At 38.6% G+C, this 27,748-nt stretch overlaps 1 protein-coding gene across 2 annotated transcripts; it reads left to right on the plus strand.

Annotated features, from left to right (window-relative positions):
* Positions 1-1,965: 1,965 nt before the first annotated feature.
* On the plus strand, positions 1,966-26,571 carry STON1 (stonin 1). Of its 2 annotated transcripts, none has more exons than XM_025168892.2 (4): positions 1,966-2,297; positions 15,956-17,915; positions 19,141-19,343; positions 24,097-26,571. In XM_025168892.2, exons 2-4 carry the CDS (start codon positions 16,007-16,009, stop codon positions 24,169-24,171), a joined length of 2,187 nt encoding a protein of 728 aa, XP_025024660.1. In that variant the 5' UTR covers positions 1,966-2,297; positions 15,956-16,006; the 3' UTR covers positions 24,172-26,571. The 2 variants fall into 2 exon arrangements, with proteins under 2 accessions (XP_025024660.1, XP_088005285.1); XM_088149159.1 differs by having other exon boundaries at positions 1,966-2,109.
* Positions 26,572-27,748: the final 1,177 nt, after the last annotated feature.

A 27,748-nucleotide genomic window follows, 5' to 3' on the forward strand; every position in this document is an offset into this window, starting at 1 on the left:
CTGGGAAGATTCTTGCTAGAGGTTGTAGCTAATAAACATTGCTGGACTGAATTTACACGGTCTCTTGGAGTTCCTTGGGCTAGGCCTGACAGTTGGCTGCCATCTACTGGTCATCCAGGTTTTTGCAACCTGGATGCTACCACTAGATAAGTGTTGTGAAGAGGCCTGAGAAATAATTGCAAAGATTCTTGTGTCAAATCAAAGCATACAATACATCTCTGTCATCCAAAAGGATAGAAGAGGAAAATATGTGACTGCACGCTGAAGCAAAATCTGTACTGGCTTACATCCAATGGTAGAGTGAGTTTTTCAGAGGAACATCCCATGGGAGAGGAACTGAGGAAGGCTAAGGAAGCACAAGTGCAGGATCCTTTCAGTTATACTTTTAGTTACATGCATGAAGCTGGACACAAATTTCAGGGCTTAGAGTTCTCTAGGTTGAGTAGGTTTAAAAAATAAAAGGAGGAGGGAAAGAAAAAAATGGCTATGGGAGCTGGTTTTCCAATTTGCCTTGCAGCCAAAGGGAGAACACTGCAAAACAGGCACTGAGCACAGGGCCCAGATGGCAGGAAGCAGTTCCTCAGCAGCCCTCTAGGCCAGTGTTGTCCAAACTTGGCTACTTTAAGATGAGTGGACTTCAACTCCCAGAATTCCCCAGCCAGCCATGCTGGCTGGGGAATTCTGGGAGTTGAAGTCCACTCATCTTAAAGTGGCCAAGTTTGGACAACACTGCTCTAGGCCAATTGTGACTGAGTGGATCTCCACCCATGACTGGCCATCTCACCTCAAGACTTCTCTTCCTCCATGCGCCACAGATTGCCTTCCATGTTCCCAATGGAAATACTCTTTTCATGCCAGCTTGCCTACCTACCTTAGACCAGCTTCAGCCTGGCTTAAGGTAGCAGTGAGGTGGGGATTCCGTTATGAGGGAATGTCCTCAACAAAGAGCAAGTGGAGCCTCTTCATGCTGCAGTAAGCTTGTGTGTGTGTGAGCCCTATGCCCCTCCTTTCTGACATAAGGAAGTGGGGAGCTCAAGAGATCATTACATGGAGGGAAAAACCCTGTAAGCTTGATCTCCTCAAAAGAGGCAGCTAAATTGTTAAGGCTTATAACCAACCAGCGCTCTGGGCCAAGACTGATAATTAACCTTTGAAGTTTCACAGAAGGTCTCCTTAGCAAGGAAAGTGATAAAGCAAGGAAAGTTTACCATAAAGCAAACATGGGAGAAAGTCAATTACACACACTCCAACTTGGGTCTGTGTGTGTGTGTGAGAGAGAGAGAGTCAGTAGTAGACAGTTATGCAGTGCTGTTACCTTGTGCCTATTCCTCAGAGGCAAGTCTGTTCTACTTCAGTGGGACTCCCTAGCAAATGTGTTCAGTATTGAAGCCTGAGGCTTTGTAAGAGTTGTGGGGATATCGTTCTTTAAAGTAATTCTGGCTCTTTTAAAGGACAGAATAAAATAGCTAGAACCTCACCGAGTTTTCAAAATGGCCAGTGCAGCAGACTAAATCAGTTGTCTAAGTGTTCACAGCTTCAGTCAATAATTAGGCCTGCAATCCTATGCTTATTCATCTGGAAATAAATTAGCCATTTGAACTAAATGGGGCTTTCTGGTTATTACAATCTTGAAAAAGGAAGACAGGGAGCTGGTGTATGGGTTTAAGGAGAATGCATCTTTCCTTGCACAGTCAACCAGCCCATTAGGTGAAAAGCAAGGCTGAACGTTCTCCCTTGAGGTGCTACCTTTCTAGACGAAGGGAGCTCATTCCCCTCTCCTGTTTTGAGCTATCCCGAACGCTGCATGATTTTGTTCCACGGTCCTTCGTTGACCAACCCCTCAAAGGGGTTCAACCTCACTCTCACTCCACAAGTTACCCTAACGCAAAAGGATTTCCACGCAGCTGAAAGTTACAGCGCCTGCGCAGGGAATGGAGACCCACAGACGCCAGGCGGGGTTTAGCTCGTATCCTCCTCTCCGCCCAGGTTGGCCCCCCTCCACGTCGATTAAAGATGCCCCTCGGGAGTTAGCGGAACGCGTCCGGCTCGCCTTCGCCAGGGAGCAGCTTGGCTCGATTGTCAGTTGCGAAGGGTGGAAGGCGAAGACAGGTTGGTCGGAGGGGAGGCCGGCCGGCGGTCGACCGCGGGGCTGCCGGAGCTTGGGACAGGAGCAGCTGGCGAGGAAGCGAAGGAGGCAGCTGCTTCCTCCCTGCTCTTCCTTTTCCTTCGCTTTTTCGCCGGCAGCGGCTGTCTCGCTTTCCGTCTCGCGGAGCCCAGAGGGATCCGCACCCACGCCGGTAAGAAGGGGGCGCCGGACGCCCCGTTTGCGCGTCTCTCTGTCGCGGCGAGCTGAACGGGGAGAGGAGGCGGCAACTAACTTGGCGAACTCGAGGGCCGGGTTAGCGTCTCTCCTTCAAGCCAGGAGGGGCAGCGGGGGGGATTTATTAAAAATTAAAAGTAGGAGGGCACAGAAGTGAAAAACCTTTCGCCTTTCCTTGTGCTTTGGCCCCAAGATTATATTTCCCCCTTTTCTCTCGCGGGTGTTCATCTCCATTGTGTGTGAGCACCCCGGGGCCTGCTAGCTGAGGGAAGGGCGCGTCGTGCCTCTGATTAAGGGGGGTCTAGCGTCCAGACTCCGAAACTGCGGGGGCCACGTTGGTGTTGAAGGACCGCGGGACCAGCCCAGCGAAGCTAACTTCGTAGAAACCGCTCTGCGGCTACAAAGTAGCGTTATCCTTTGGGGCTTGGTCGCATTGGCTTCCTTTGAAGATTGTCTGTTAACTTAAGTCAGTGTTTTTCAAACTTGGCAACTTTAAGATGTGTGGACTTCAACTCCCAGAATTCCCTGGCTGGGGAATTCTGGGAGTTGAAGTCCACACACCTTAAAGTTGCCAAGTTTGAAAAACACTGACTTAAATGCTTCTTGCTTCAGAATCGTACATCTTATTCTCTCCCTCCTCCTTGGTTGCACCAGAGTGGTCATATTTATAACTGAAGGGATAATTGCAACTTTAACTTAAGTAATTATTTCTCTGTAAATGACCACTTCTTGCTTTTCATAACTTCTAGTTCCTGGACAACATTTTATTCTTATGTTCAATTAAACCTAGGACAGCTGACATTACTACTGCTTGTTATTCACCAGCTAGGCTTTAAAACTTAACATTGGCAGAATTGCATCCTAAGAGCTAAGGGTAATGGTTAAAGCAATTTAGGCAATCTCGTTCTCTTTGTGTGTTTTGAAAAACAATTCCATAACACTCTGACATTCTAGTCAGTTGGGGTTTGAGAATTGTGGTCCAGAACATCTGGAGGACATCTTGTTGCCTTCTGGATTTTTGTTTCCATGCTTCATTCCAGAAAGATAAAATGGCTGCAGTCCAAGAGTAATATTTTATATATCAATGTCACTGTAAAATGGAAAATTCTACCTTGTCTAAATTTAGACAGCCTGGTTTTAAGACGAATAGGTGGCTAAATGCTGTTCTGTCACACTATATGGGCACATTTTATTTAGAGGTGTATTTATTTCTTTAAAAAAAGAATTATACCGGTAAAAGGAGACAACATATTTCCCACTTGTTAAACTCATAGGTAGAGCTGAAATTCTGAGAAAGTTTCAGTGGCGCTACCATAAAATAATTGCCATGAGGGCATGGCTACACACAAAACGGCCGCCACGGGGATGTGGCCATTCACAAAAAGAAGCCAGACCAGTCTATAATTTATATAGTTCTGTAAAAGGTATTCAGCATTCCTGGTCTTTCTTTATATTTTGTTGTTCGTTTAGTATAGAAATGCTCACATACCAAATACTGCATGTTGTTTTGAAGAATTTAAACAGAATTTGATCTATTGACCAGGAATTTTTTAAAATCATTGTTAGCAAAACCTATTTCTAATCCAAGAATGTTTAAAAACTCAAGTTTGTTTTCTCTTTCTTTGAAATTCCTTTAGGATCTCTTCACTTAGACACATTATTTTTGCTACAGGTAACTATAGCTACTGACTCAAAATGCAGAACATGCCACTTTGAAAAGGCTAAAAAAACCCAAAAAACTCAGCACAGTATGCATCTGTGACAGACAGCTTTAAAAATATTTCAGATTCCTGTCCTTATCAATTAGCATAGAAGCTCCCACATGTCAATGCTGCAGAGAATTACTGAATCAGTACTGTATGGTGATCATATCTAGTTACATATCTCCACCCTGGGCCGGGCAGGGGATGCTGTGGCAGTGCTCACCCAGTGCCTGGAGGCTGTGAGGGTCTGGATGGGGAGAAACTGGCTCCAACTCCACCTGGCAAGATACAGTAGCTTCTTTTTGGCTCTCCAGGGCCTGGCAGTGTGTCATATTTTACTCTGGAGGGGGTGGAACTCCTCTGCACTGAGCGGGTGCACGATTTGGGGGTCCTCCTAGACTCACGATTCCTCCTCAAGGAGAAAGTGGCAGCCGTGGCTAGAGAAGCCTTTGCATAGATTCATCTTGTATGCCAATTGTGCCTTTTCCTGGACCAGGAGATTTTGCTCATGGCCACTATTTCTGATTGGACTACTGCAGTGTGCTGTCTGTGGGACTGCCCTTGAAGACCACCTGAAGTTACAACTGGTCCAGAATGCAATGGTGCTGGTTATCACCTTTAAAGCCCTACATAGCATGGGGCCAGGTTATTTGAAGGACCACCTCTCTCTAAGGATATCTGCTTGTTCCACCAGATCAGATAGAGTAGTCATGCTCCAGGCCCCATTCCATAACTTTTAGTGGGACCTATGAAGTATCCCTCTTCCATGGCAGCCCCTGCCCTGTGGAACACACTTCCCCTTGTGCTCTGGCAGCCCCCCACACTCTTAACCTTCCAGAAAGCTGTGAAGAGTCAGGTCTTCCCCCAAGCACTGGGATAGGGTGAGGTTGGAGCCTGAAAATGGCAGTGCTGGCTGTATCAATGGAAATTGGTTGTGGTGCTGGGTTTCTTTGTTTCTATTTTTATTGTTTTCTGCTTTTACCTTTTATTTGATGCTTGTTTTTTATATATATATGTTGTATTTCTAAGAAAGGTGGCCATACAAATCTTTTAAATAAAATAAACAGTTATGCCTTTAGGCACTGATAGATTCAAAGGCAGATAGGGGATTTGAAACACTGATGGATTGGGAGACCTTCCTTCTCCCTTTGACTCTTAACCTTGCATGTTGTATTTTTAGTCTAGATTAAAGGAGAATAATCTGGGTGAGTAAAGAGAATACATGCATCAGGTTACCAAGAGCTGTTGGTTTCATAAGAAACAATTGTCTTTTTTTGGGGCGGGGGAAGGGGACCCAATAATAGTAGAAAACAAGATAAAGTCTGTTGGGAAATCAAATTTTGCAAAGAGAGATTTATTTCCAGCCTCAAGCACAAGAGATGAAATCTGTGCCCCTCCAACATTTAATAGTTAGAAATAGGATATAACTGTAAATAGGGGCTCTGTTTAACAACCATGGATAATAGGAGGGATATCTTTTGAAGAGTTCTTGGCTGGTGGAACAAGGTAAGACATTTGTGGAAGTAGTTCTATGATATAAAGTTTATAACAATCCAACTTTTGGAAGCATTAGCTAGTCCAGTTATAAGATAACACATATACCTAAGACATACATATATATTTGCCAACTCTGAGGAATCAAGTGGCTTTGGGCAGGGGAGTGTTTCAATATTTTGCAAAGCGGAATAATACAGTATTACTTGATTGTTCTTTATATTGTGATGTGATTTATCTGATTCATCGGCTTTGACTTCAGATAGATAGAAGAACTACTCTGTAGGAAAAGAACAGTCTGAAATAACAAAAATGATCTGATACATTGCAGATATGTAAAATTTTATAGTAATCCAGAATGTAAAACACAAGCTTTTTTAAAACAGAAGAAACTTTAATGTCTTAAAGGATAACTTAAGTTAGGATTCTTCATGTATTTCATTCTGTAAATTTTTCTCTATGCTTTGGACTATCCATAACTGGAGTAGTAATTAAATACTTTTGGCAAGGGGCACTTAGCTGATGAAAAAATAATTTAGATAGGAAGGGCAGTTGACTATCATTTGCTTACATGTTTTAGAATGAGGACTACAACAAACTTCCTTCAGAAGAGGTAGAAGAATGGGAGCTCATGTTACAAAATTCAAAGGAAAGTTTGATGGTACTGTAACTAGTAACACTAACATTTTTGTTGCAACATTAAATGTACCACGAATAATCTTTTGGTGAAGCAAAGATTTGGAGTAAATAGAGGTCAGAAACCTATATTTGAAATCTTGCACTGTTTTTGACTAGATTATTATCTGAATGATATGCCAGGTTTATTTTTTCTAAGTGTGATTTTTATAAATTGTACTACTGTATATAAGCTTTTAGACTTAGTTTTATGCTGTTTCATGGAAAATTGTAAGACAGTGTTGAGATGGTGAAGAAACAACTTTGTGGCTACACAAAGCCACTTTCTCTCAACCAAGTTACCAATATTGGGCCTAAATTCTCAATTGGCACAAATTCCCAGACCTCACTGTAGTTGATGCCATTGCAGAGTTTTGGAGAAACATGTCCATAGTGGCTATGCAAAATGCTGCAGAAAAAAGAGATTCTGGAAATTTCATATCCTTCAAATGTGTTATGATAGCGGTGCATCATAGGCTTGATTGCATAAATACTAGTTAATTCTTTATAATAATGCAGAATGTCTGTTTTGCTGATGAGGAAAGGACAAAGGGTTTAGGATAAAGGTTTTTGTTGTTTTGTTTTTGCAAATTGCTGAAGTTGAAAGTGTCAGCATTTTCTGTTCTCAGCCATGATTCCTTGTGGTTAAAACGGAGTCAGAAGGGCTGGTAAAAATAACTGTACTTTGCCTGCTGTTCAACATTCCTACTCCGTTGCCAATTTTCTTGTTTTTAAGTCAGCTTTATTATTAGGTACTGTTTGGATTTTTTGAACTACTGATATTTATTTCTGCTTTTCAGTGTTTGTGGCAGCCTTTTTTCCAAAGTTTGTGGCAGCTTTGCTGTGACAAGTACACAGTGTTTTTCAACCCACCATGCCTTGAAGTGGCGCTTTTTTGAAACAATGGAGATGGCCAGCAACTTACATTTTCTTCCCAGTACTTATTATGCAAGAATGTGGGCAAAAGCCATAAAAGGGCCAAGGAAAGCAAATTTGCATAGCTTTTGCCAATGTAAACTGTACAGACATGTAATATCTTGTAAGAATCAGTTTCAGACTACACTGAGATTCATTAACATTTCATTTTATTAATTGTAATAATAAAATGAAATATGTATGCAGCTTAGACTATTGTGAAGGTAGAGAGAGCCCGGTTTTTGAGAAATAGGTGCAGGAAGTTTGGAACAAGTATCTTTTAAATTCTGAATTTTGAAAAAGGGAAGTGTCTGTTCTTGGACACAATTAGATGGTAATTGCAGGCATAGTTTCCCCTTGTCAGAAATTCAGCTGTCTGGCACATGAGAGAGGGCCTTCTGTATGTGGCATGCAAGCTATGGACTCACTCCTCAGCAGGCGCCATTTGCCCCCTCTTCTTCCACTATTCAAGAAAATGGCAAAAATCCATTTCTTCCACCAAGCTTCTATTTATTAATTCAACTGATTTTAATGAATCTGATTTTAATGTTAGTTTATGGATAGAAATGTAGGATACAAATTTAATCAATAGTAGTTATCCTTTCCATCAAGGTATGTCATACCAATTTTCAAATAAATAGTCCAGATGTTTTGAGCAAAGGAGTCTCTATTAAAAAGAAAAAAGAAAAAAAAAAGATTGCTCCTTGGGTTATATAAGATCTGATTTATGTAAACGGAACTTTACACAAATGTTTCCATAAGGCATATCTAAAAATGTTCAAGGTGCATAAAAGTGTGTGTTAAACATACAACACAAAATAGTCTGGCATATAGATGCATTCTTTTTTCAGACATGTTGCTGTTATCTCAATATTTTATGTATTATTTTACTCATTACTAATTGCATTGCAGAAAGTGATCAAATTATAGCATGAGTGTAGGACCAATTGTTAAGTGCAAAGTTATAGGCTTAGAGCAGAAAATGAAAATAATAAAGAAATAAGAGGGAGAACAAGCCTATCTTCTATCACACATGAATCAGATCTTGCTGCTTCAGTAGTGAATGCGATTATGAAGGCATAATGTAGGCATAAAAGAGCATATGAAGGGCTTGGCATCTTTAAAACCCAATTGTGATAACAAAGCAATGTGCAGGTGCTTTCCATGAGATGGAAAAGTTATTAACATTGGGTGGAAGACAGAGTTCACTGCTTCATGCTACTTAGCCTAATGGTGATTAGAGCTAAGGCTACAAGTCCTTTTGAAGATGTGATGGGAAAATATGGTGATCATAACTCTGGTTAGTAAAGATTGGTTTAAGAGATTTAGGCAGTGTTCTAATTGTCATAATGTGAAAGTGAGTGGTGAGGCTGCTAGTATTGATATGAAAGTAGGAAAAGTGTGTCTTCTTGTTAAAAATATTCATGAAGATAGTTGGATGGCACAGTAGATCTTTAATATTGATGAGACAGAATTTCTGTGGAAGAAAATGCTGGAAAATGCATATATTTCCAAAGAGGGAAAAGCAATGTCAGGTTTTAAGGGTGTAAAAAGTAGCCTCATCCTTTTGCTTACGACTAATGCAGCAGGAGGATACAGACTGTAACTGTTGCTTATTATTTGGAAAATCCCCATGTATTTAAGGGCATTAATAATGATACCCTTCATGTGCATTGCCATTCAGATTGAAAGACATGGATCACAATAGCAGTCTTTTAAGACTGGTATCAGTTGCTTCATTCCCAAGGTGGAAGAATACTGCAGAGAGAAAGGGATCCTGTTAATTTCATTGATCATGCTTCTGGGCATCCTACAAATTGAGATGATTACTCAGGTATGGGTAATTCTGCAGGGCCCTATCACTGAAAATCTTTAATGAATTTGTTCTTTTGATTAAAAGATACATGTGTTACTCATTCTACTCCTCCCTGTACCTGTTCTAGTATAAAAGCTGGATATATTTGCAGACAGTATCTTTTTTTTTCAGCATTCAGAAGTGCTAAATCATTGATAAAATCTCAGTGTCTTTATATAAACAGAAGATAGAGTATAATTCTAACACTAAATAAAATGATTGTTGGCTCAGCTCATTTTTTATGAATCTCATTTCATCTCATGGAGCCACATAAGCAGCCCAAAGCAACCCAATTTATGTTAACTGTGAATTCCCAACGTTGGTTTTTCACTCAAAACTATGCTAAAGGTTTATTCCAATTTTATATACCAGTCTATCAAACCTACCTTTATCGTAACGCATGGATAGTTGACGTACCCCTATCAGACATCCAAAGAAACCAACTTGGTCCCAATTTGCTAAACCGGTACAGAGGTTAGTTACTCAACTTTTTGGTAGCTGTGACTTTGGGATTTATGATACAATTGGTACAATAAATTAATGTATGTCTAGAGTCAATAAAATGTTTCTTTGGGGGTATCTGTTAACTACTTGTAGGAGGCATGTCTGTTACTTACTTGTGGAGGGAAACATAAATCTGGTGCAACAATAGAGTACAAAAGTGGTAGAAAACTCGCGAGTTTTGGACAGAAACCGTATTTCTTGATTTGTAATTCAGTATTGCCAAAACTGACTTGTGATTTTGCCAAATTTGATGTGTAGTGCTAATAATTTTCACAAAAACAAAGGGTTCTTATGTTGAAAATTATCTTCATTCATGGGTATTTTATCAATTGATAACCAGCTCACTTGTTTTAAATGCCTTTGTTTCAAGGCAAAGTGGCAGCCTTGCTTGGCTTTGAACAGCAGTCGAGTTACTATTTTTTTAAAAAACAGTATTCAAGGTTCCCTGAACTCACTGCTAAATATATTGAAGTTTCATCTGGCAAGTATAATTTTTGGGGACAAGTATCATCACCCTCCTACACTCATGCCATGGGATTAATGTCCTTTATACAAGGAAGGATAGAACTGATAGCTCTTGACAGAGTATATCACATAGGGAACTGCAAATCTTTCTAATTTAATTGCACACACATTTTTTTTTCTACTCAAAAAGTGCTTGACCTGCAGCTTATAAATGAGCTCTGCTTTTATACTGCCTCTTATGTGTTCCTGTAGCTGTCACAAATTTTGGATGATAACAAGAACTAGGCAGATATATTTTCATATATACCCTCAAGAACGTTTATAGAAATGAGGATAAAGGCTAGGGCAAGTTCTCTGGATTTACAGTCATGTGAAAAAGAAAGTACACCCTCTTTGAGTTCTATTACAGCGCTGGAGTAATATGTCTTCTTGTTCCTATAGTTGTTTTCCTAACTTAAATTGCGTGTTACATCTCCATGTTCTATTTGTCCAAAACACAACAATATGTATGTATAACTGTACATAGCTTCAAGAAAATTACTTTGAATTAGAGATTTATTAAATGTATATGCTGCCCGATTCCCACCAACTCTGGATGGTTTATTGATTGATTTGTGTTGAAGAAGTTAAAGCCTACCTTCTAGTATCATGAACTTGTTGGGTCTGAGGGTCTCTGTGATTGCTTTTAACTCTTTAAAAAATGGGGGAGAGCATATTCTCCTGTATCATATCTAGTTTGGTCTCTATGGTATTGAATTCTTTATCTATTTCCAGTCTTCAGAAAAATGTATAAATATACCTGCTGTTATAAAAAGATTGTATGGATGGATTTTCTTTTAAGGTAAAAAATTCTTATTTGAAATCAAGAAACTCTAATGATGATAATGTGTTACTTGAGGATAACAGAATTTGTAAAGTGGGGAAGAAATTGAACTCTGCATAGTTGGGGAATTTGAGTCAATGAGATCTTTGGTATGTTTCTACATTAGGTAATGTTTTTGTCCTCTTTACATTTTTATGAAAAATATGGCATTAGTACTCTGTATAAATAGTTGTGGTTAGGGAAAAAATAAAAATAGTTTGTCTGCCATTGCAGACTGTAGTCAGAAGTTGAACTTAAGTAACATTTGGAATGTAAATCAGACTAACAGGAAATTCCAAGTTGACTGGCATTTTATTTTTACTTAATACATGCATATAAACTTCCAACTCTTTCTCAGATAATAACAGAAAAGAACTCTGTTCCTCTGAATCTTGAGCATTTGGAACCAAGCAAACCGGTGCTAAAAAAACACCACTGTAATGGGTTTGCATGTACAATGGGCTGAATTCAATCCTCAGTATTATATTGCTAGCTGAAAGATAGGTAACACAGTTTAGATGGCCACTGTAGTAGGTAAAAGTTGTGAAATACTGGTATAATAACTTTATTAATTAATTGATTGGTCTACTCCAGAGACCCTCTGAACTTGATGTAGAAAACTGCACTTCTTGTTAATCTGAAGATGGCCAACACAGACCACAGCTATCATTTTTCCCAGAATGGAATTTAATTTCAAATTCATTGATTTACTAAGTGTGAAGTCTAATGAACTTCAGCCTTTAGAAAATGGGATGTCCTTTTGCTTTGCATTGTATGGTATCTTTTTGATTGTGTTAAAGGAAATGGGAAATTTAAATATTTTCCCAATGTTTAAATCAGTTCTGGATTTTGATTAACTGGACATGATTTCATGCTACGGTTATGTAATTGTTTCAAGAACCTGCAAGATAACTCCTTTGCTTTTTTATAAAATGATCAAATGTTTTTTAAGAATATTGGATGCTTAGATCATAACAGGGTGGAAATCTGATCAGAAAAATAAGGGAGGACTGAAGCATGAGAGTTCATGGCAAATATTAAAGGTCATAGGGAGCAAATAGAAGATTGTTCTGAAAATTGGTTGGTTCTTCATTTCCTTTAAGGTCCCAAATTAATTATTTTAAATTAAAATATGGGAACATGACTTCTGCATATGAGTAGCTGCTTTGAGGTTTTGTGCAGCATCAATCGTATTTACAACTTTTTATCACGGTGACATTGTTCCATTCTATATATTTAAAAATGTATCTCATGACATCTTCATGCATTACAGATTAAGAAGGAGTAGCAAGTTTGAAATGCCTATAAACACTATTTTGTTGTCTGTAGAACTGCCAAGGACTCAGAGCAAGTTCTGCTAATACATAGGTATGAAAAAAAAGATGTTATGTAGCTGACACAGATTTAACGGTTGGGCAATTAGTACATGAAGCGGTTCTACAAGTCTCAACATTAAATTGGGTGGGTGCATCTGCTGTGTCTCTACAGGAAAAGAATGAAACACGAGTAAAATGCAGACCATCTGGATCAATGTTGTTGGTGCACTTTAGCCTACAAAATTCATTATTATATCATATTTTTCTTAAATTAAGATAAATTAATGTTAGTTTTGGCCTGTGCTAGATAAACCTATTTCCTTTATCTCTGTGATCATGAAGTGTGATCAGTTTCTGCATATAATAAAATTCAGCATCAAACTATTGAAAGTACAGGGCTACTTCCAATGTAAGTGGATTTCTGCTCTTGCAGGGAATTTCTTTTCCTATCTTCCTTGCCTGCTCAGATGTGTTCTGCCAAATTGCTACGCCATCAGACTATTTTTTGAAATGGAGAGGGAATCCATTCTCTTAGCAGATGCCACTTTTCTGATGGATGAATAGTATTGGACATTACTAATAACTAAGCTTCTCTGATAGTAGTTGAGATTGTATTTTCCAGCTATTTCTCAGAGGATCTGTTGGTATTGAGCAGCTTTGTGAAATCCAGAGATTAGAAGCTAGGAATGCACAAAATATTTCAGTCTCAAAACAGCTGTTTTGAGTGTTCTGAGCAAGAAATAAATAGGTACATTTTGAGAGTTATGAGGATGGAATAAAACACACAATTCTGAATAAGAAACAACGTGCCTGGTTTCCAAAATCCTGAATGGACTGTTGTTTTGTGACTTATGATTGAGTTGCTTCCAGTCATGGCCCTCTTGCTATTGGCTTAGACTACTTAGAGTAATCTGAAAAGAAAAGTTAAGCATATTTAAAATATACCCCGTATTTGTGATGAACTGCAGATTTTCTGAATCCTGTCAAATATACCTTTGCTTTGCTAATGGATGAAATTACCAACTTCATAGTAAAGAAAGCAAAACATTTTATTACCATGTACAAAAAGCAGAAACTTATTTAGAGAAAAATAGCAAATGAATAAGCAAGTACTGTAATTAAAAATGGCAGGAAACTTGTATACTGCTATGATTAATAGAATATTCAGCCATTAAAAAGTAAGGTTATAGTTGTATGTGCATAATTAGAGTGAATCCTTAAACTAATAGTATGCAGAGGAGCTGGACTCAAATATTCACAGTAAACGTAATGAGTATCAGCTATCCTGCACCCTTTTCTTTTTTATTTAAATCATATTATAAATATTCATATTTGTATAACTTATTTATTTCTCTAAATAACTTCCAAAAATCCACAGTTTTGGACTTTACAATTTTAAGTTGAATGTTATAGCCTTCATAAAATGGAAAATTTACATTGATTGAAAATAAGCGTTATTGATGTGGTAATTATTTCTATGAATGATCTGTATTTTCAGACATGTGTCAGTGCAGTAGAATGAGGAACTGGAGTTCGTCAGGGTCAGCTTATTCAAATCAGGAGTTTTAAATTCAACAACAAAAATATTAAGTTTCCCATTGGTATTTTATTTATTTCCTAAATAATGGTACAATTCTAACAAGCAAGGCAGGCCACAGCATATAAATAGAGAGCAAACCCCATCCCATTTTAGCACTGAAGATGTTATCTAGCCGGGTAATGAAATGTTTCCAAGAAAACAGCCAAGCTCAGAGAACCCCAAGGACTCCACAGTTCAACCCTGAGCTACACATATTGACCTCTGTTGGTAATTCTAACAGAGCCATGCTAATTTACATCTAAGTAGAATATTACTGTATTTTCATTGTTTCATTCTTATAACCGAGCACTGTGTCACTGTTACATGCCTGCCTTCCTTCTTGAGGCAACATTCCAATATAAAGAGGATAATTATTTTTTTCTTTTTATAAAGTCTTCTAAGAAATTTATATGTGTATATAAAATTTTACCCAACAGTTTCAATAAAGGATGACCATATTGCATTGTAATAGTTTATACATAATCCATGTCTATAAGCAACTTGTTCATAAGTGACAAGTAACATCAGATCTTCAATCCTTGGAATAATTGGGTCATAAATTCTTGAAGGACTAATCTCTTAGCATAAGAAAGGCTGCAAGAAGCCAATTCTGTTGTCCAGTTCTCAGTTTTCATGCAATAGGTATGAAGGTTAAAAAAAAAAAAAAGAACATCCAGAAATACTGTTATTTTAAAGTCAAATTAATATATGTAATTACTTTTTCCCAGAATGTAATAACTTTAGGACATTTGAAAAACGTATCTTTTAATGCAGCATTGTTCTCTCTCCATCTCCAAAATCATTATGATTTACTGATTCCTTTTCTAATCAAATGCCATGGGATATAGTAAGTCTGATTTTGTTCCTTTTGAATAAGCCACAATCTAAGATTTGTTGAAAGAACTGATATTTAACATTGTTAACTGTCTCAAAATACTAATTTTTAAGAGAGTTTAGACAAAATAGGGATCTCCAGTTCCTTTTTCTACTCCATCTTTAGTAATCACATATCAAATTAATTTATTGATAACGGGTATTTTTAAAAACAAAATGTGGATTTTTTTGTCTTGTGGCATTAAGCATTCACTTCTAATAGTTTACATATCTCTGAAGCTGAAAATTCCACTGATTGAAATAAAGATGTCAATAAATGTTGCAGTTGTAAGACTGTCAATGGGTGGCAACAGTCAAGCAGTATTTATCCTTTAAGATAGTATATCATAGAAACTCCTTATCACCCAATAATTGCTCTAAATAAAAAATCCCAGCATTCATCCAAATCTTCCACATAACATTTTTAAAATCAATTTTTAAGATTTGGATTACCCCATAGCATCTATATGGTATGAGAAGAAGGATCAAAATGCAGAAATTTTTGAACATATGTGATAGTGACAGGAGATATGTAATATATTTTGAACCCATAGCATCCAATTAACTAAGGGTATTATATATGAATATTCCAAAAAGACTCAGGAAGAAGAATTTATATTTAGGGAAGGCATCCAAAATCTGGTCCTAGTTAAAAGGCATGCATAATGGTATAATTAAAAAGAAGGATGGCATTTCTTAAACCTGATGTTTTCTTAAAACTTACTGCAAAATTAATGGGGAAAAGCAAAATTGCTGAGGATACAACTTCTTTTAGCTTTTCCATTTTGTTATTGCCCCACTTCACCAAAATATAGTAGGAAACAAAAATGAGAGGCCAATGTCTACTAGTTTGCACAGTTCCCAAAAAGTCCTGGGTTGCCATTTAATTCTCTTGAGAATCAAGAGAATGCTTGTGGAGCATCCTTGGAAATGAAGATTTTGCTTGGTTCTTGTTCTTTGTTTTATACCTTGATGCATTCCTTTATATGTTTATTTTAAATTAAAATAGTATTTTAAAAAAGATAGGAATGGAATCTGCCAGGCACCAAGGAGTGTTTCATGGGTATCAGGTTGACAACCAAATTTAATGGAGTAGGTCATTCAATATTTGTATTCATATATTCTGAATTCCCTTTTCTTTAAGTAGCAATTAAAGCAGCTTGGAATGTGCCACTTTTTTTGGTGATGGACTTAATTATTTTACTGTTGATATGATATACATTTCAAACAGAACTCTGGAAGCTGTAGTTCTATGAATGCTTTTTGAACATTTCTTCATAAGACAATTTTCTGGGCTGCTTGATGGTTTAAACCGATCTAAACTTACTCTGTAGATATGTATTTCTAAGACTAAAACAGTTTTTCTTATTTCATGTTTTCTTTGTTTTAAACAGATGAATTACAAATGAGACTTTTGCTCAGTTTTTCCAGATTGCTACAACAAGATGTTTACTGCAAATACTGCAGACTGGGTTACTTTTGAAGATGAATCCCAGTCCCCTCAGAAGTCAAGAGAAAATGTTAATTCTTGCAGACCAAATGGGCTTAAACTCGCTCTGCCTAAAGTGCAAGATTTTTCAAGCCAATTATCTTCCTCCAGCAATACTTCTCTCTCATCTCCTATAAGTGACTATTACTATAGCCCTCGGCCCCCCAGTAACTCTCCACTCTGTACACCCACCAAAGACTATCCTGTCAGTCCTTGCTTTCCCAAATCAGGAACTCATTTTCTTAGTTCTATACCAGAGTTGTCATCCAACGTTAATCTCCCACTAATTGAACCATCTTCTCAAAAATTAATTGGAATATCTCAGCCTGTGCACAGTTCAGAAGTTTCTGTTCTAAAACCAACAGATGGTGCACATGCTATGCATCAAGAAAACTCAAAGAAACTGGAAAATTCCTTCGATTCACAAACCTTTTTTCAGAATGTTTCAACTGACTCTGCTTTCTCTAATCCATTTTGGTCAGAAGATTCATCTGCTGTGTCTTTGTCCAGCTTTCATGGGCACAAAAAAGAGCCAGATTTTGAAAGAGATTGTTCTTTTAAAGGGAAGAAAAGCTGGCCAGATCAGAAAAGCCTAAACCAGGGTTCATTCAATTATATATGTGAGAGACTTGAACACTTGAAAACTGGAACTTCAAACACTGAAAGAACTTTGACACCAGTTCCATGTATGTGCACTAGAGATGGCTTTTCTTCATTTATTCCATGCAGTCTCTTTAGCAGCCAGAGAAAAGATGGTTGGCCTTTCATGTTGAGGATTCCTGAAAAGAAAAATATGATGTCATCAAGGCAGTGGGGTCCTATTTATCTTAAAGTCTTAACTGGAGGAATCCTACAAATGTATTATGAAAAAGGTCTTGAAAAACCTTTCAAAGTATTCCACCTGCAACCATTTTGCAGACTTTCAGAACCAAAGTTAGAGAACTGCAACATCTCTGGGAAAATCCATACTGTGAAAATTGAACATGTGTCATACACAGAGAAAAAGAAGTATCACCCTAAAACTGAAGTGGTTCATGAAGCAGAGGTAGAACAGATGCTGAAACTAGGGACGACTGATTACAGTGACTTCACTGACTTCCTAATGATAGTCGAGGAAGAGTTGATGAAGCTTCCTGCTATTTCAAAACCAAAGAGACATTATGAAGAACAAGAAATGATCCTGGAAATAGTGGACAACTTTTGGGGGAGAATTAGCAAAGCAGAAGAGAAGTTAATTGAAAGTGCTGTCATCACTCATATATATTCCTTAAACTTTTTGAATGGTAATTCTGAGTGCTTTATGACACTAAATGACTTGGAGCTTCAAAAGAGAGATCAGCGTTATTTTGAGTCAGGCAGTAAGAAAAAATGGATTGAAATTCATGACTATCACTTTCATCAATGTGTGAAAAAACAAGAATTTGAGCACTCAAGAATAATTAAATTTATACCACCAGATGGCTGTAGAATAGAACTAATGCGCTATAGGACACAGCATAATGGACTGGATCTTCCATTTTCTGTCAAAGCCTTGTTAGTTGTTCAAGGAGCTTATGTTGAACTGCAAGCTTTCATAAGCATGTTTCCATCTGCTTTGGCTTCAGCATATTCATACCCTACAAAACACTGTGAAAATATAATGGTTCACTTTCCTGTTCCCTCACAGTGGAACAAAACTCTTTGGACTATGAACCTCCAAAGACAGAAATCCCTGAAAGCAAAAATGAACAGAAGAACTTGTCTTGGCTCTTTAAATGAGGTTGAATCTGACTCCATTATTCATGTCTCAGTTGGAACAGCCAAGTATGAAAGTGCTTATCGAGCCATTGTGTGGAAGATTGACAGACTACCAGATAAAAACTCAAGTAAATATTTGATTTATATAACATTATTTTATATAAATGCTGAAAGAGAATTGAATTATTTCAGTAGTTTATTAATATGGCAGAAATAGGATATTAGTAGCAGAATTAGTGATCAAGTGATTGAAATACAAGCCATAGTGCAAGACCATGCCTTTTTCATTCTGGCTAGCATACTTCCATTACTTCTAGTCAGTATGGCAACATACGGTCGGTACAATTTTAGTGTAAGCAGGACTGTATTTTGAATGTATACAATGACTTCTGCTTGTTTAACTCCATGTTATGAACTATTCTATTCAGCTATGCAAAATATAAAACTTCTTGCCAAATTACAACCTCTTATATTTTATAAATGTCTTTGTGTGAAGACTATAATGGCTACCCAAGCCAACTTTGATTGACAAGTAAAGTGATACTATTTAAACTTGCTTCATACATTTCTTGTTAGAGGGCCCTGGAGTTATGTTGGAATTTGTCCTTTGGGGAAATCTTTTATTGCATTTATATTTTAGGGGGTTTGATCCAAGTACACTTCTCTCCATAGATGATTACAATTATATTTTCTAAATGCAATGCCTAAATATGTATTAGCCTTGAAAACAAAAATATGCATAGAATAGAATAACAATAATAGAAATTGTATTTTTCTTTGCAGTTGAGATAGCCATATAAATTTGAAATCTTACCAGGTGATAACTACATTTATGTCTTCAAATATATCCAAAAATTAATACAAACTTTAATGTCAGATGGCAAGAAGTAATTCTGTTTCTTGAAGTGGAAATGCAGCAAAAATATTTTCCAACTGATTTTTTCAACTGTTTTTGAACAGGAGATGGATGGGGAGTATATTGAATATACTGTATTGCCAGAATTGATACTTTGATATCAAGTATTTGGTATGCTGGGCTCTTCTATGTTTATTATGATTGATCAACAAACTTCAATTCTATCTGCTTATGTTACATTGTGTCTGGCTAAAAAACTGTACACACCAGATTTTAAGCCTTGGAGCAAATATTCTTGTGGGGTCCTCTTTCGTGGTCCTACATAGTTGTTGTTTCCTGTCCAACTACTTACCTCTCCCATAGAATTGCCCTACCCAGTCCTTCCAAAAACTTAACTGGCTTGATTGTTCTCTCAGCCAGCTGTCTTTGTAAAGCCTTCGACAATACATTGTCTTTGTAAAGCTTTGCTATAACATTTTGTCCTCCTTCTTTCCAAGATCCAGATCATCTGCACAGTTTGTCTTTCAAATTAGAACTTGGCTCAGATCAAGATATCCCTTCTGATTGGTACCCTTTTGCCGTGGTGCAGTTTGTTGTGTCTGACGCATGCGCCTCAGGAACCGAAGTGAAATCATGGGGTGTTGAGAGGGATGTACAGCCTCAGAAACATGTGATTCAGAAAGCATTTTATAATTGCCAGGTAATGTTGTATTTCTGTTTCTGCTTAATCCAATGCCAATTACTACAATTACTACTATTACATTTAACTTTATTTCATGTTTATGGTTTTTTTGCTAAGGCATGCATCTGATAATGTAATTTCTACTCTGTGGAACCTTATACAGCACTAGCATAATGACTGTGTTTGGATAACGTGGCAAGTGTAGCTCTAGTTGTCAATGCATCCAGTTGTACCAACTGCCTTATTTCTCGAGCTGCACATTTCTTTCCAGTAGCTGCCTCTAGTTTAAAGCTTTCCATATCATCTACCAGAGCAATTGGCTTATCATATGACCTGCCAACAACTTTTTTTGTGCCAGCCAGAACAAACAAATCTAAAACAAGTCATGATTTAAGGCTTGCCTCTCTGCTTACTGAGGGTAGAAGTCATGAGCAAGACAAGACAATATGCATTAAACAAGCCAGCGGTAACCATTGGAGATTCATACAGAGCAGCAGGAAACAGCCAGCTGGCATGATCAGGCACATATTTTTAAATTACTAAAGGGTTATAGCAAGCAAACATGTCTATTCTTCTGAAAAAGCCTCAAGACACTTGTTCTGTGTACATTATTGGCACAAAGGATTGTGTCAGTGGGCTCATTCAACTAACATGAAGCTTCTACTGCTCAGAAAACCCCCTTTTTATTTTTGTGTAAGTTTCAGATTCAATAATGCTGTTCTGTGAATGCTTTCACAGCTCATTATGACATTTTTATCCTAAGTATTGCTTCTGTTGATTGTGGTAAAACAGCTAGAGTTGACCATGCAAATTTCTGCTAGTGTTACATTGGATACCTGTCAGAATCCTCGCAATTAATTAACCATGCTAATGGCCAGCTTGCTTGCTTGCTTCGGTTCTGCCATTAAGAGACATGGGGCGGGGGCTGGAAGGCTCTGGAACGATGGATGGGTGAACTGACCGTTAGAGGCAGATGGACTGTTATCATGGACTGAGGAATGCTCAAGGTCGTACCAATGAGCGAGTGTGAAAAGAATGGAAGGTTAGGGGGGTGCAGGTGGAAAGGAGGAAAAAAGATAAAAGCAACTTTTGGTGCGCGCAGGCTCAGTCTTAGCAATGCTTTGGAACTGTACACTTGTTCTCAATAAATGAACTTTCTTTTGAACCATGACTGGTTGCAAGGAGAGTTACTGGAGTTGGGAGTTGCAGATTGTTACATTTTGCTAAGACTGCCGTGAGGACTTCTACTGGGGAGAAACCTGCCCTGAAGGAAGCCCAATACATTGCGTTGACCAGCAGCAACCGAGCAACAAGATGGCAGACAATGTAATCGAGGAGATGGAAGAGGCTCCCGGTCCCTCGGGAGTGCCATTGGAAGCTAAGGTCATCCAGTGGGAGGCGCCGGTGGAGTCATCGTGGGCGACCAGAGCAGCGGCAAAAGGGATGGGAGCGAAAGAGTGGGGTCCCTCGTTGAAGGACCACATGGGAAAAATGGAGACTCAGATGGCTGCGCTAACAGATGATGTGCGGGCTATGAGAGTCATGTTGGATCGAGTACTGGGGGGTGGCCTCACGCCCTCAGCCAGGGAACCGGTGGTAACACCTGGATTGTCAGAGGCGGGTGAGAGATCAGCCAAAGGGGAGATGTCCAGTGAAGACGATGAGGACTACTCACCCAGATGGGTGAAGAAGAGCCCAATGCAGTAAAGGGGGATCTCCATGAGATTTGCCGGAGATGCCAAGCAACTGGCCTGTTTTCTCACCCAGGTGGGAATCTACACAAAAGGATATGGGAATCTGTTTCATAGCAAAGCTGAGAAGGTTACTTACGTGTCAAATTACCTTAAGGGCACGGCGGTGGAGTGGGTCGTCGGAATGCATCGTGCAAAAGATCAGGTGCTGCCAAAGTTGGATGATTTTGTGGATACCCTGCGCACATGTTTTGAAGATCCATGTGTTGCCCTGAAGGCATGCAGGGATCTGGAATGGCTCAGGCAAGGATCCAGGGAGGTGTCCAAGTTCACATTTGAGTTCAGGGGTCTAGCTCAGAAGCTCCCAGACATCCCAGAGGGACTCCTCATCAAGTTCTTCCAACCTGAGCTATTGCAGCTTGTGATGTGTCGGGGCTATCCAAAGACCCTTAACAGATAGATCGCTATGGCAGGAGAGGTGGAAGAGCAGTGATGGACTGTGGAAGCGAGAACCTGTTTATTGCCAGGTGTGCTGGGAGCCAAGGAGGTTGGGATCAAACCTAAAGTGAGTGCCCCAGAGGGTAACCGTAGTTGCTGGTTGTGCTTCAAGTGTGGAGAGCCGGGTCATTTCGCGGCTGCTTGTCCTCAAGTGAAATTGGATGCTGGAGGGAGGAAGGCGGAGTGGAAGCTAGCAAAGCCTCAGAAATTGGGGAAGAAGGAGACTGCAGCTGCCAGTGTGGAGGTGGAGTCAGGAACCCCCGGAGCTCAACTCATTGGCGGGAAACTAAAAACACCAGCTTCACTACCTACCCGGAAGCAGGCATCACTTCCAGAGCATGAAGGTCAATCCAGAGAGGAGTCAGAGAGTGAAGAAATGGGTGTGAGTGTCTGGGTGAAGTTGAGGGTGTTGAGGACAAACCATAGAATGGACTTGCGGGCTCTCATAGACTCAGGATGTTCCCGTTGTCTAATAAATCCTGTGATTTTCCGCGGGCTGGGACTGAGAGTAAAGAGACTCAAAACTCCAGTAATATCCTCTCAGCTGGACAGGTCCCCAGTGGGGGAGGGGGTCCCGTGGAGTTCTGTACGGAAAAACTTGAGCTGAGGATGGGGACTCACTGAGAAACTATAAAATTCCTGGTGACTCCCATGGCCACCAACCCATGGCCCATCTTGGGGATGAATTGGCTGAAAAGGAGGAACCCTGAGATGGATTGGGACAAGGAGACTTTACGGTTTCTGAACGGGGATGGTGCGGAAGTGAGGGGATTGCCGAGAAGACATCAGAGAGAGAGGTGGCTGCGGTGAGTGTAGAAGCGGCGGATGGGAGTCTGAATTTGATTCCGGAGCAATATTGAGATATGAAAGCGGTGTTTAGTGAAAAGGAGTCAGACCAACTACCCCCCCCCCCATCGCCATAGAGATCGAACCTGGGGCTAAATTCCCGAGAAAGAAGATGTATTTTATGACTTCTAAGGAACTGGAAGTCCTGCAGGAGTTTATCAATAAAAACCTGCAGAGGGGATTTATTGAGCCCACTCACTCCCAGATAGCGGCACTGGCGCTGTTTAGGGAAAAGAAAGATGGTTCCTTAAGACTCTGCACGGATTACCGAGGGTTAAATGCCATTTGCCAAGATAATAGGTATCCGTTGCTGCTAATGAAAGACTTATTAGCTCACTTGTCGAAAGGGAAAATTTTTTACTAAGCTGGACTTACGGGACGCTTATTTCTGGGTGCGAATCCAAGAAGGAGATGAGTGGAAGACGGCATTTAATTGCCCCCTTGGTTGTTTCTGACCCAAAGTCATGCCGTTTGGATTGAAGGGAGCCTCGGGGATGTTTATGCAACTCATCAATGAGGTTTTACAAGAGGACTTGTATGGGGGGGGGGGTCTTGATATATCTGGATGACATACTGATTTATACTGAAAATATGGATGAGCATGTGAAATTAGTGAGGAAAATGTTGTGGAAGCTGTTGGATGCTCAGCTGTTTGCAATGTGATTTCCATAAGGAACAGATTATTTGGGTTACCAGATATCGCATAAGGGGATTGAGATGAACCCAAGAAAAGTGAGGGATGTGATTGGTTGGGAGGTTTCCAAGACGTGGTGGCAGCTTCAAAGTTTCTTGGGCTTTGCTAATTTTTACTGCCAATTAATTCCGAACTTCGCGCAGGTGGCACTCCCACTTACTGATCTACTAAAGACTAAGGGCAAGGATAAAGCGAAAGCCTCAAAGCCTGGGGCTCTGCTAGCATGGTCGAAGGAATGTCAGGAAACGTTTGAGAAGTTGAAAAGCTTGTTCATGGCGGAGCCTATTCTGAAACATCCTGACCCAGACAAGCCGTTTGTCATTCAGGCAGATGCTTCAGATGTAGCAGTGAGGGCTGTGCTGCTGTAAAAATCAGAATCTGGGGAGTTATACCCATGTGCCTATATTTCACAGAAGTTCTCAGAAACGGAGAGGTGGTGGTTAGTTTGGGAGAAGGAGGCATTGTGGTGCGCTGGGAGCTAGTTTGCTGGAGGTATCTCTTGGAGGGATTGCCCCCATCCCTTTGAAATTTGGACTGATCACAAGAACTTGGAAGCCTTGATGGCCCCAGGGAAATTGTCCCCAAAGCAAATGAGATGGGCTCAGTATTTCCACCGGTTTAATTTCTCCCTAAAGTACATTCCTGGGGGAAAGAATTTCCTGGCAGATGCTCTTTCCAGATTGCCCCAACACAACAGCAAATGTGAGGAAGTGATTACACCAGTCATCCCATGCACCCAGACAGATTTGAGGGCAATCACCAGAGAGCAGAGCAAGAAGGCTGGAGGTGTGCCAGAGGGGGAATTGTTGAAAAAATGGAACAGCCAAATATCTATATCAGCTATTTATATTTTTAATGAGATGGGATGATGGCTTTAAGTCAGTATCATGACAACATGTTTCCCTTTTATTCTGTATGTTTTTCCCCGATGTTCTGTTAATATTCTATTTATATTTTATTTCAATAAAAAGGTTATTAAATAGGAATGCCACTAATAATGTAAGTATTTCTTAATCTCACTTCTTTTGCTTTCATACTACAGGTTGAAATTGAGAAGAAATGGATTAGACTTGAGGGAGAAGATCCCAATAAGGGTGGGAATTGTGACATACAATAGAAGAGAGAAATAATCTGGATTCCTTTTGAGGATGTGGGCAATATTTTAATGTAAGCAGGATAATTTAAATGCAGTAAAGCAATGGATTTCAATATATAATTTTTCAAATTGTCATGTTAAAAGATCAGATACCTAATTGGCAGTATGCATTCTAAACATTTAATATATTAACTATAACATTATAAAGGTAATACTATAAATTGGTTTTAAAGGCAAAAAGCTGTTCCAGTGTGTGTGGGGGAGTGAATGCAGCTCTCCTTTGCAACTCCCTAAAGCAGACGTGCCTTTTCCTGAGATAATACAGCTACACACTACAACTGCCATGAAATTCCTGGGGAAAATATATATTAATGAACTGCAGATAGATTCTGTTTGTACTCCCAAACACCCTTTTGCCTTTGAACCCAAAGGACACACTATATTGAAAATAACTATATTTGATATGACTTTAAAGTCAGTTGACCACAAATCTTTTAGTGGTAGCATCAAAATATTTTGACTTTTGATGTTGTCTAGAATTATAAGACATAGATAAATCTGTCTGTATAATCCTGTATGTTCTTGCCACTTTCAGTAAAAAATGCAGGTCCCAACTATATTTCATGGTGGGATCATTGGTATAGAGCTTAGCAGTTTTATTGTAAATTGAATCTTATACATTTTAAGTGCTTCAGTACATTCTTTTGCTACATAAGAGTACATGTGTGGAAAATGATTCACTAGAGTACAGCGTAGACATTTTTCTGAATAGTGCAGTTGGCAAAAACAGAGAGCTAATCCATTGCTTCCTTAACTTTTTGCAAAAATCTACACCAATTCCAAACTTTGTCAAAATTGTTAATATACATTTCTCTACAGAGGAAGCAGTGCAATTACTTGAACTGTTCCTTTCTTTGGCCTTTTGGTGGAAAAGGTTTCACTTTGTAGTATTTTGTCATTGGTTACAAATTATTTTGGATTTCCAACAAGAACAGATGTTAGATTTAGGAAAAAAAGTGTCTTCATTTGTTCTTCAGAGAAACTAAAGATCCATGTGAACATGAAAAACGAGATGTTCTCTTGTTCTGCCAGCTGAACTAGAGTTTGCTTAAGGAGTGTAGAGTGGATTATGTCTGACTCTAAAGGAAAACATAACTATACACAATATGATCAGCTTACCCTTTGGGCTATTTTGAAGTTATTTTTTAAGTTTATTACTTAGATGTATTTGGACATTTGGGAAGAGGACTCATCACTGTTTCAATCTTGAGGACTATATTGAATATTTGGGAAGCTAAGAGGTGTCAGTTTTAATTTATATTGCTGGCTTTCTGATTAATTTTAACTGTTCCACATGTTATCTTTCTTCCATGTAAGTCTTTTTAGAATAAAACTCTAACAGCACATTTCACTTCACTTGACATTTTTATTCTTGCTGCAGGTATTAAATACCATTTCAGTAAATTGTTTCCAAAGAGAAAATTATTTAAAATAAAATTGAGCTCAATTGATTTGGAAACCATATTTTACATTATACTTCCAGTTCAGCATATCATGGGATTTAATATTAAGGTACTTAATAAGTAAGATTCAAAATTTTGCAAGACTCGAAAGAAGTGGACTTGAATTTCCTAATTTAAGTTTATATTATCAAGTGAGCAGTTTATCATGAATGGATAAAATTCCTGAACAGCAGAATATCAATTATAGAAGGAGCTAGCTTAGCCAATAGATTTCATAGATATCTATGGTATGAAGAAACAAAAGAGAAGAATATTATAAGACAAAGTTTGTTAAAAATATGGAATCTTCTAAAAACAAGGATAAGATTTCAGCATCAGCATCACTGTCAAATGCCTTTTATTTCACGAACAACTACAGTAAGAAAGATTTAATCACATATGCTAATACAGTACACTCAGACTCAGAAAACAGACTAAAGTCACAGCAAGAACTGTTCAATGAAGGTAGGCATTCACTATGGTTGATTGCTGGAAGAATAAAAAGTGACCTCAAGAAAGGAGGGACTTTGAAAAAGATGGCAGAATTTGAAACACTTTTACAAAGCCAAGATAATCTATTAGGTTATATATTTATAAAAACTATTATTGAAATAGTTAGGGTTCTTTTTGTAAAATAAATACAAAAATAGTTCGTTTTGTAAAATAAATGATGACATTGTGTAATATGGCATGTGTGGTTCATCTGAAGTTGTATTTACCTACTTTTGAGAACTGCTAAGGACCAGATGATTTTTATTGTGTCCTGATACGTAAAACCATAGAACTCAAAGAGGGTGTACTTTCTTTTTCACATTACTGTATATTGAAAGATAAAAGCTGCAAGAACAAATTTCAAAAATTCTGTTTATATGGTATTTCCAAGCTTATTTAATTAAAAATAAAAATACTTCCTAAATTCTGTTGCTTTCTCTCAGGAGTTAATTCTGAAGATATCTCAGTGTCTTTAAGTTGTTTCTTGCTCATATTGAGATTCAGATATTAGTTAAATTGTTTTCACATTTAGATGATCATTTTTCGACTCCTGTTGGAATGATCTGTTTATGTCAGCATGGTTTTTCTACTATGGAAGGATCAATCCTTTTAAGATTTATATATTTTAAGAAAAGATTAGCTAAAATTAGTATGTACACAATTTAAATATGCACACTTAGAGTGTTTCTGACACTGAATAGGAGTGGATAGAGCAGAGAAATGTCTTTTCACTCTAATGCATTGTTCCATTTAGATTTTTTGGCAAAAGAGAATTATGTTTTACTTTTTAAAGTGAGAATATCCTGTTAATCACAAAAGCAATACTATTTTTATGCTTGTAAATGAGTATGTGCAGACCTAATTCTGTTTTCCCACAGTGGAGAAGGGTATCCTTGGAGTTGCTCTTCCCATGTAATCTGGTAAACAAGAACAATTTCAGCCAATGTATCTATGGGATAAGGAAGCCCCCCTTCTGTTCCTCTCTTGCCTAACTCTGGTGGGCAAACTAAGAATAGCAGCTCCATTGTTTAGTATGTAGGTCATCCAGACGAGAGAGCAGAACGAAGGGAGGTTAATCCATCTTGATTCTTTGATGCCTCAGAAGAACACTCCAGCAGGGCCTCTGAGACTTGTGCATTATAGGCCCCAAGAGGAAGGTCCATCCATATGGGTGACTCCCCCTCCTTTTCTGTGGGAGTAAAGCATCAGGACCAGCAGACATCACTAAAGGAAGTTGTAGCTCATCCCTTGTGTGCACCTTCCTTCCACATGCTATTTCAGGGAACTCGGCCATTAGTGAGGAGACAGCCTTATTTGGACAGACATTCACTACCACAGATTTTGCAGTTGAATTAAATGAATAAGGCTATCTGAGCTTGATTTATGCTCTTTGCAGCTCCCTTTACAGTAATAGGGGGAGTTCCCTCAGCCATGGGATTTTCCCTGCTGCCTTCATTTCCTTGCTCCCTTCATTGCCACTGGCTTTGGTAACTGGAGAAAACACAAGGGCTGAAAACATAATCTTGGCTAATAAGGACCAAGGTAAAAACCATTAGAAATGTGGTCATGCAGGGGATATTTTCATTGATCTCAATTTCCTTGTC

Source organism: Python bivittatus, unplaced genomic scaffold, assembly GCF_059951505.1.
Source record: "Python bivittatus isolate LINGU-HERP-01145 unplaced genomic scaffold, Pbiv_v1 ctg000020_np1212, whole genome shotgun sequence".
NCBI lineage: Eukaryota > Metazoa > Chordata > Lepidosauria > Squamata > Pythonidae > Python > Python bivittatus.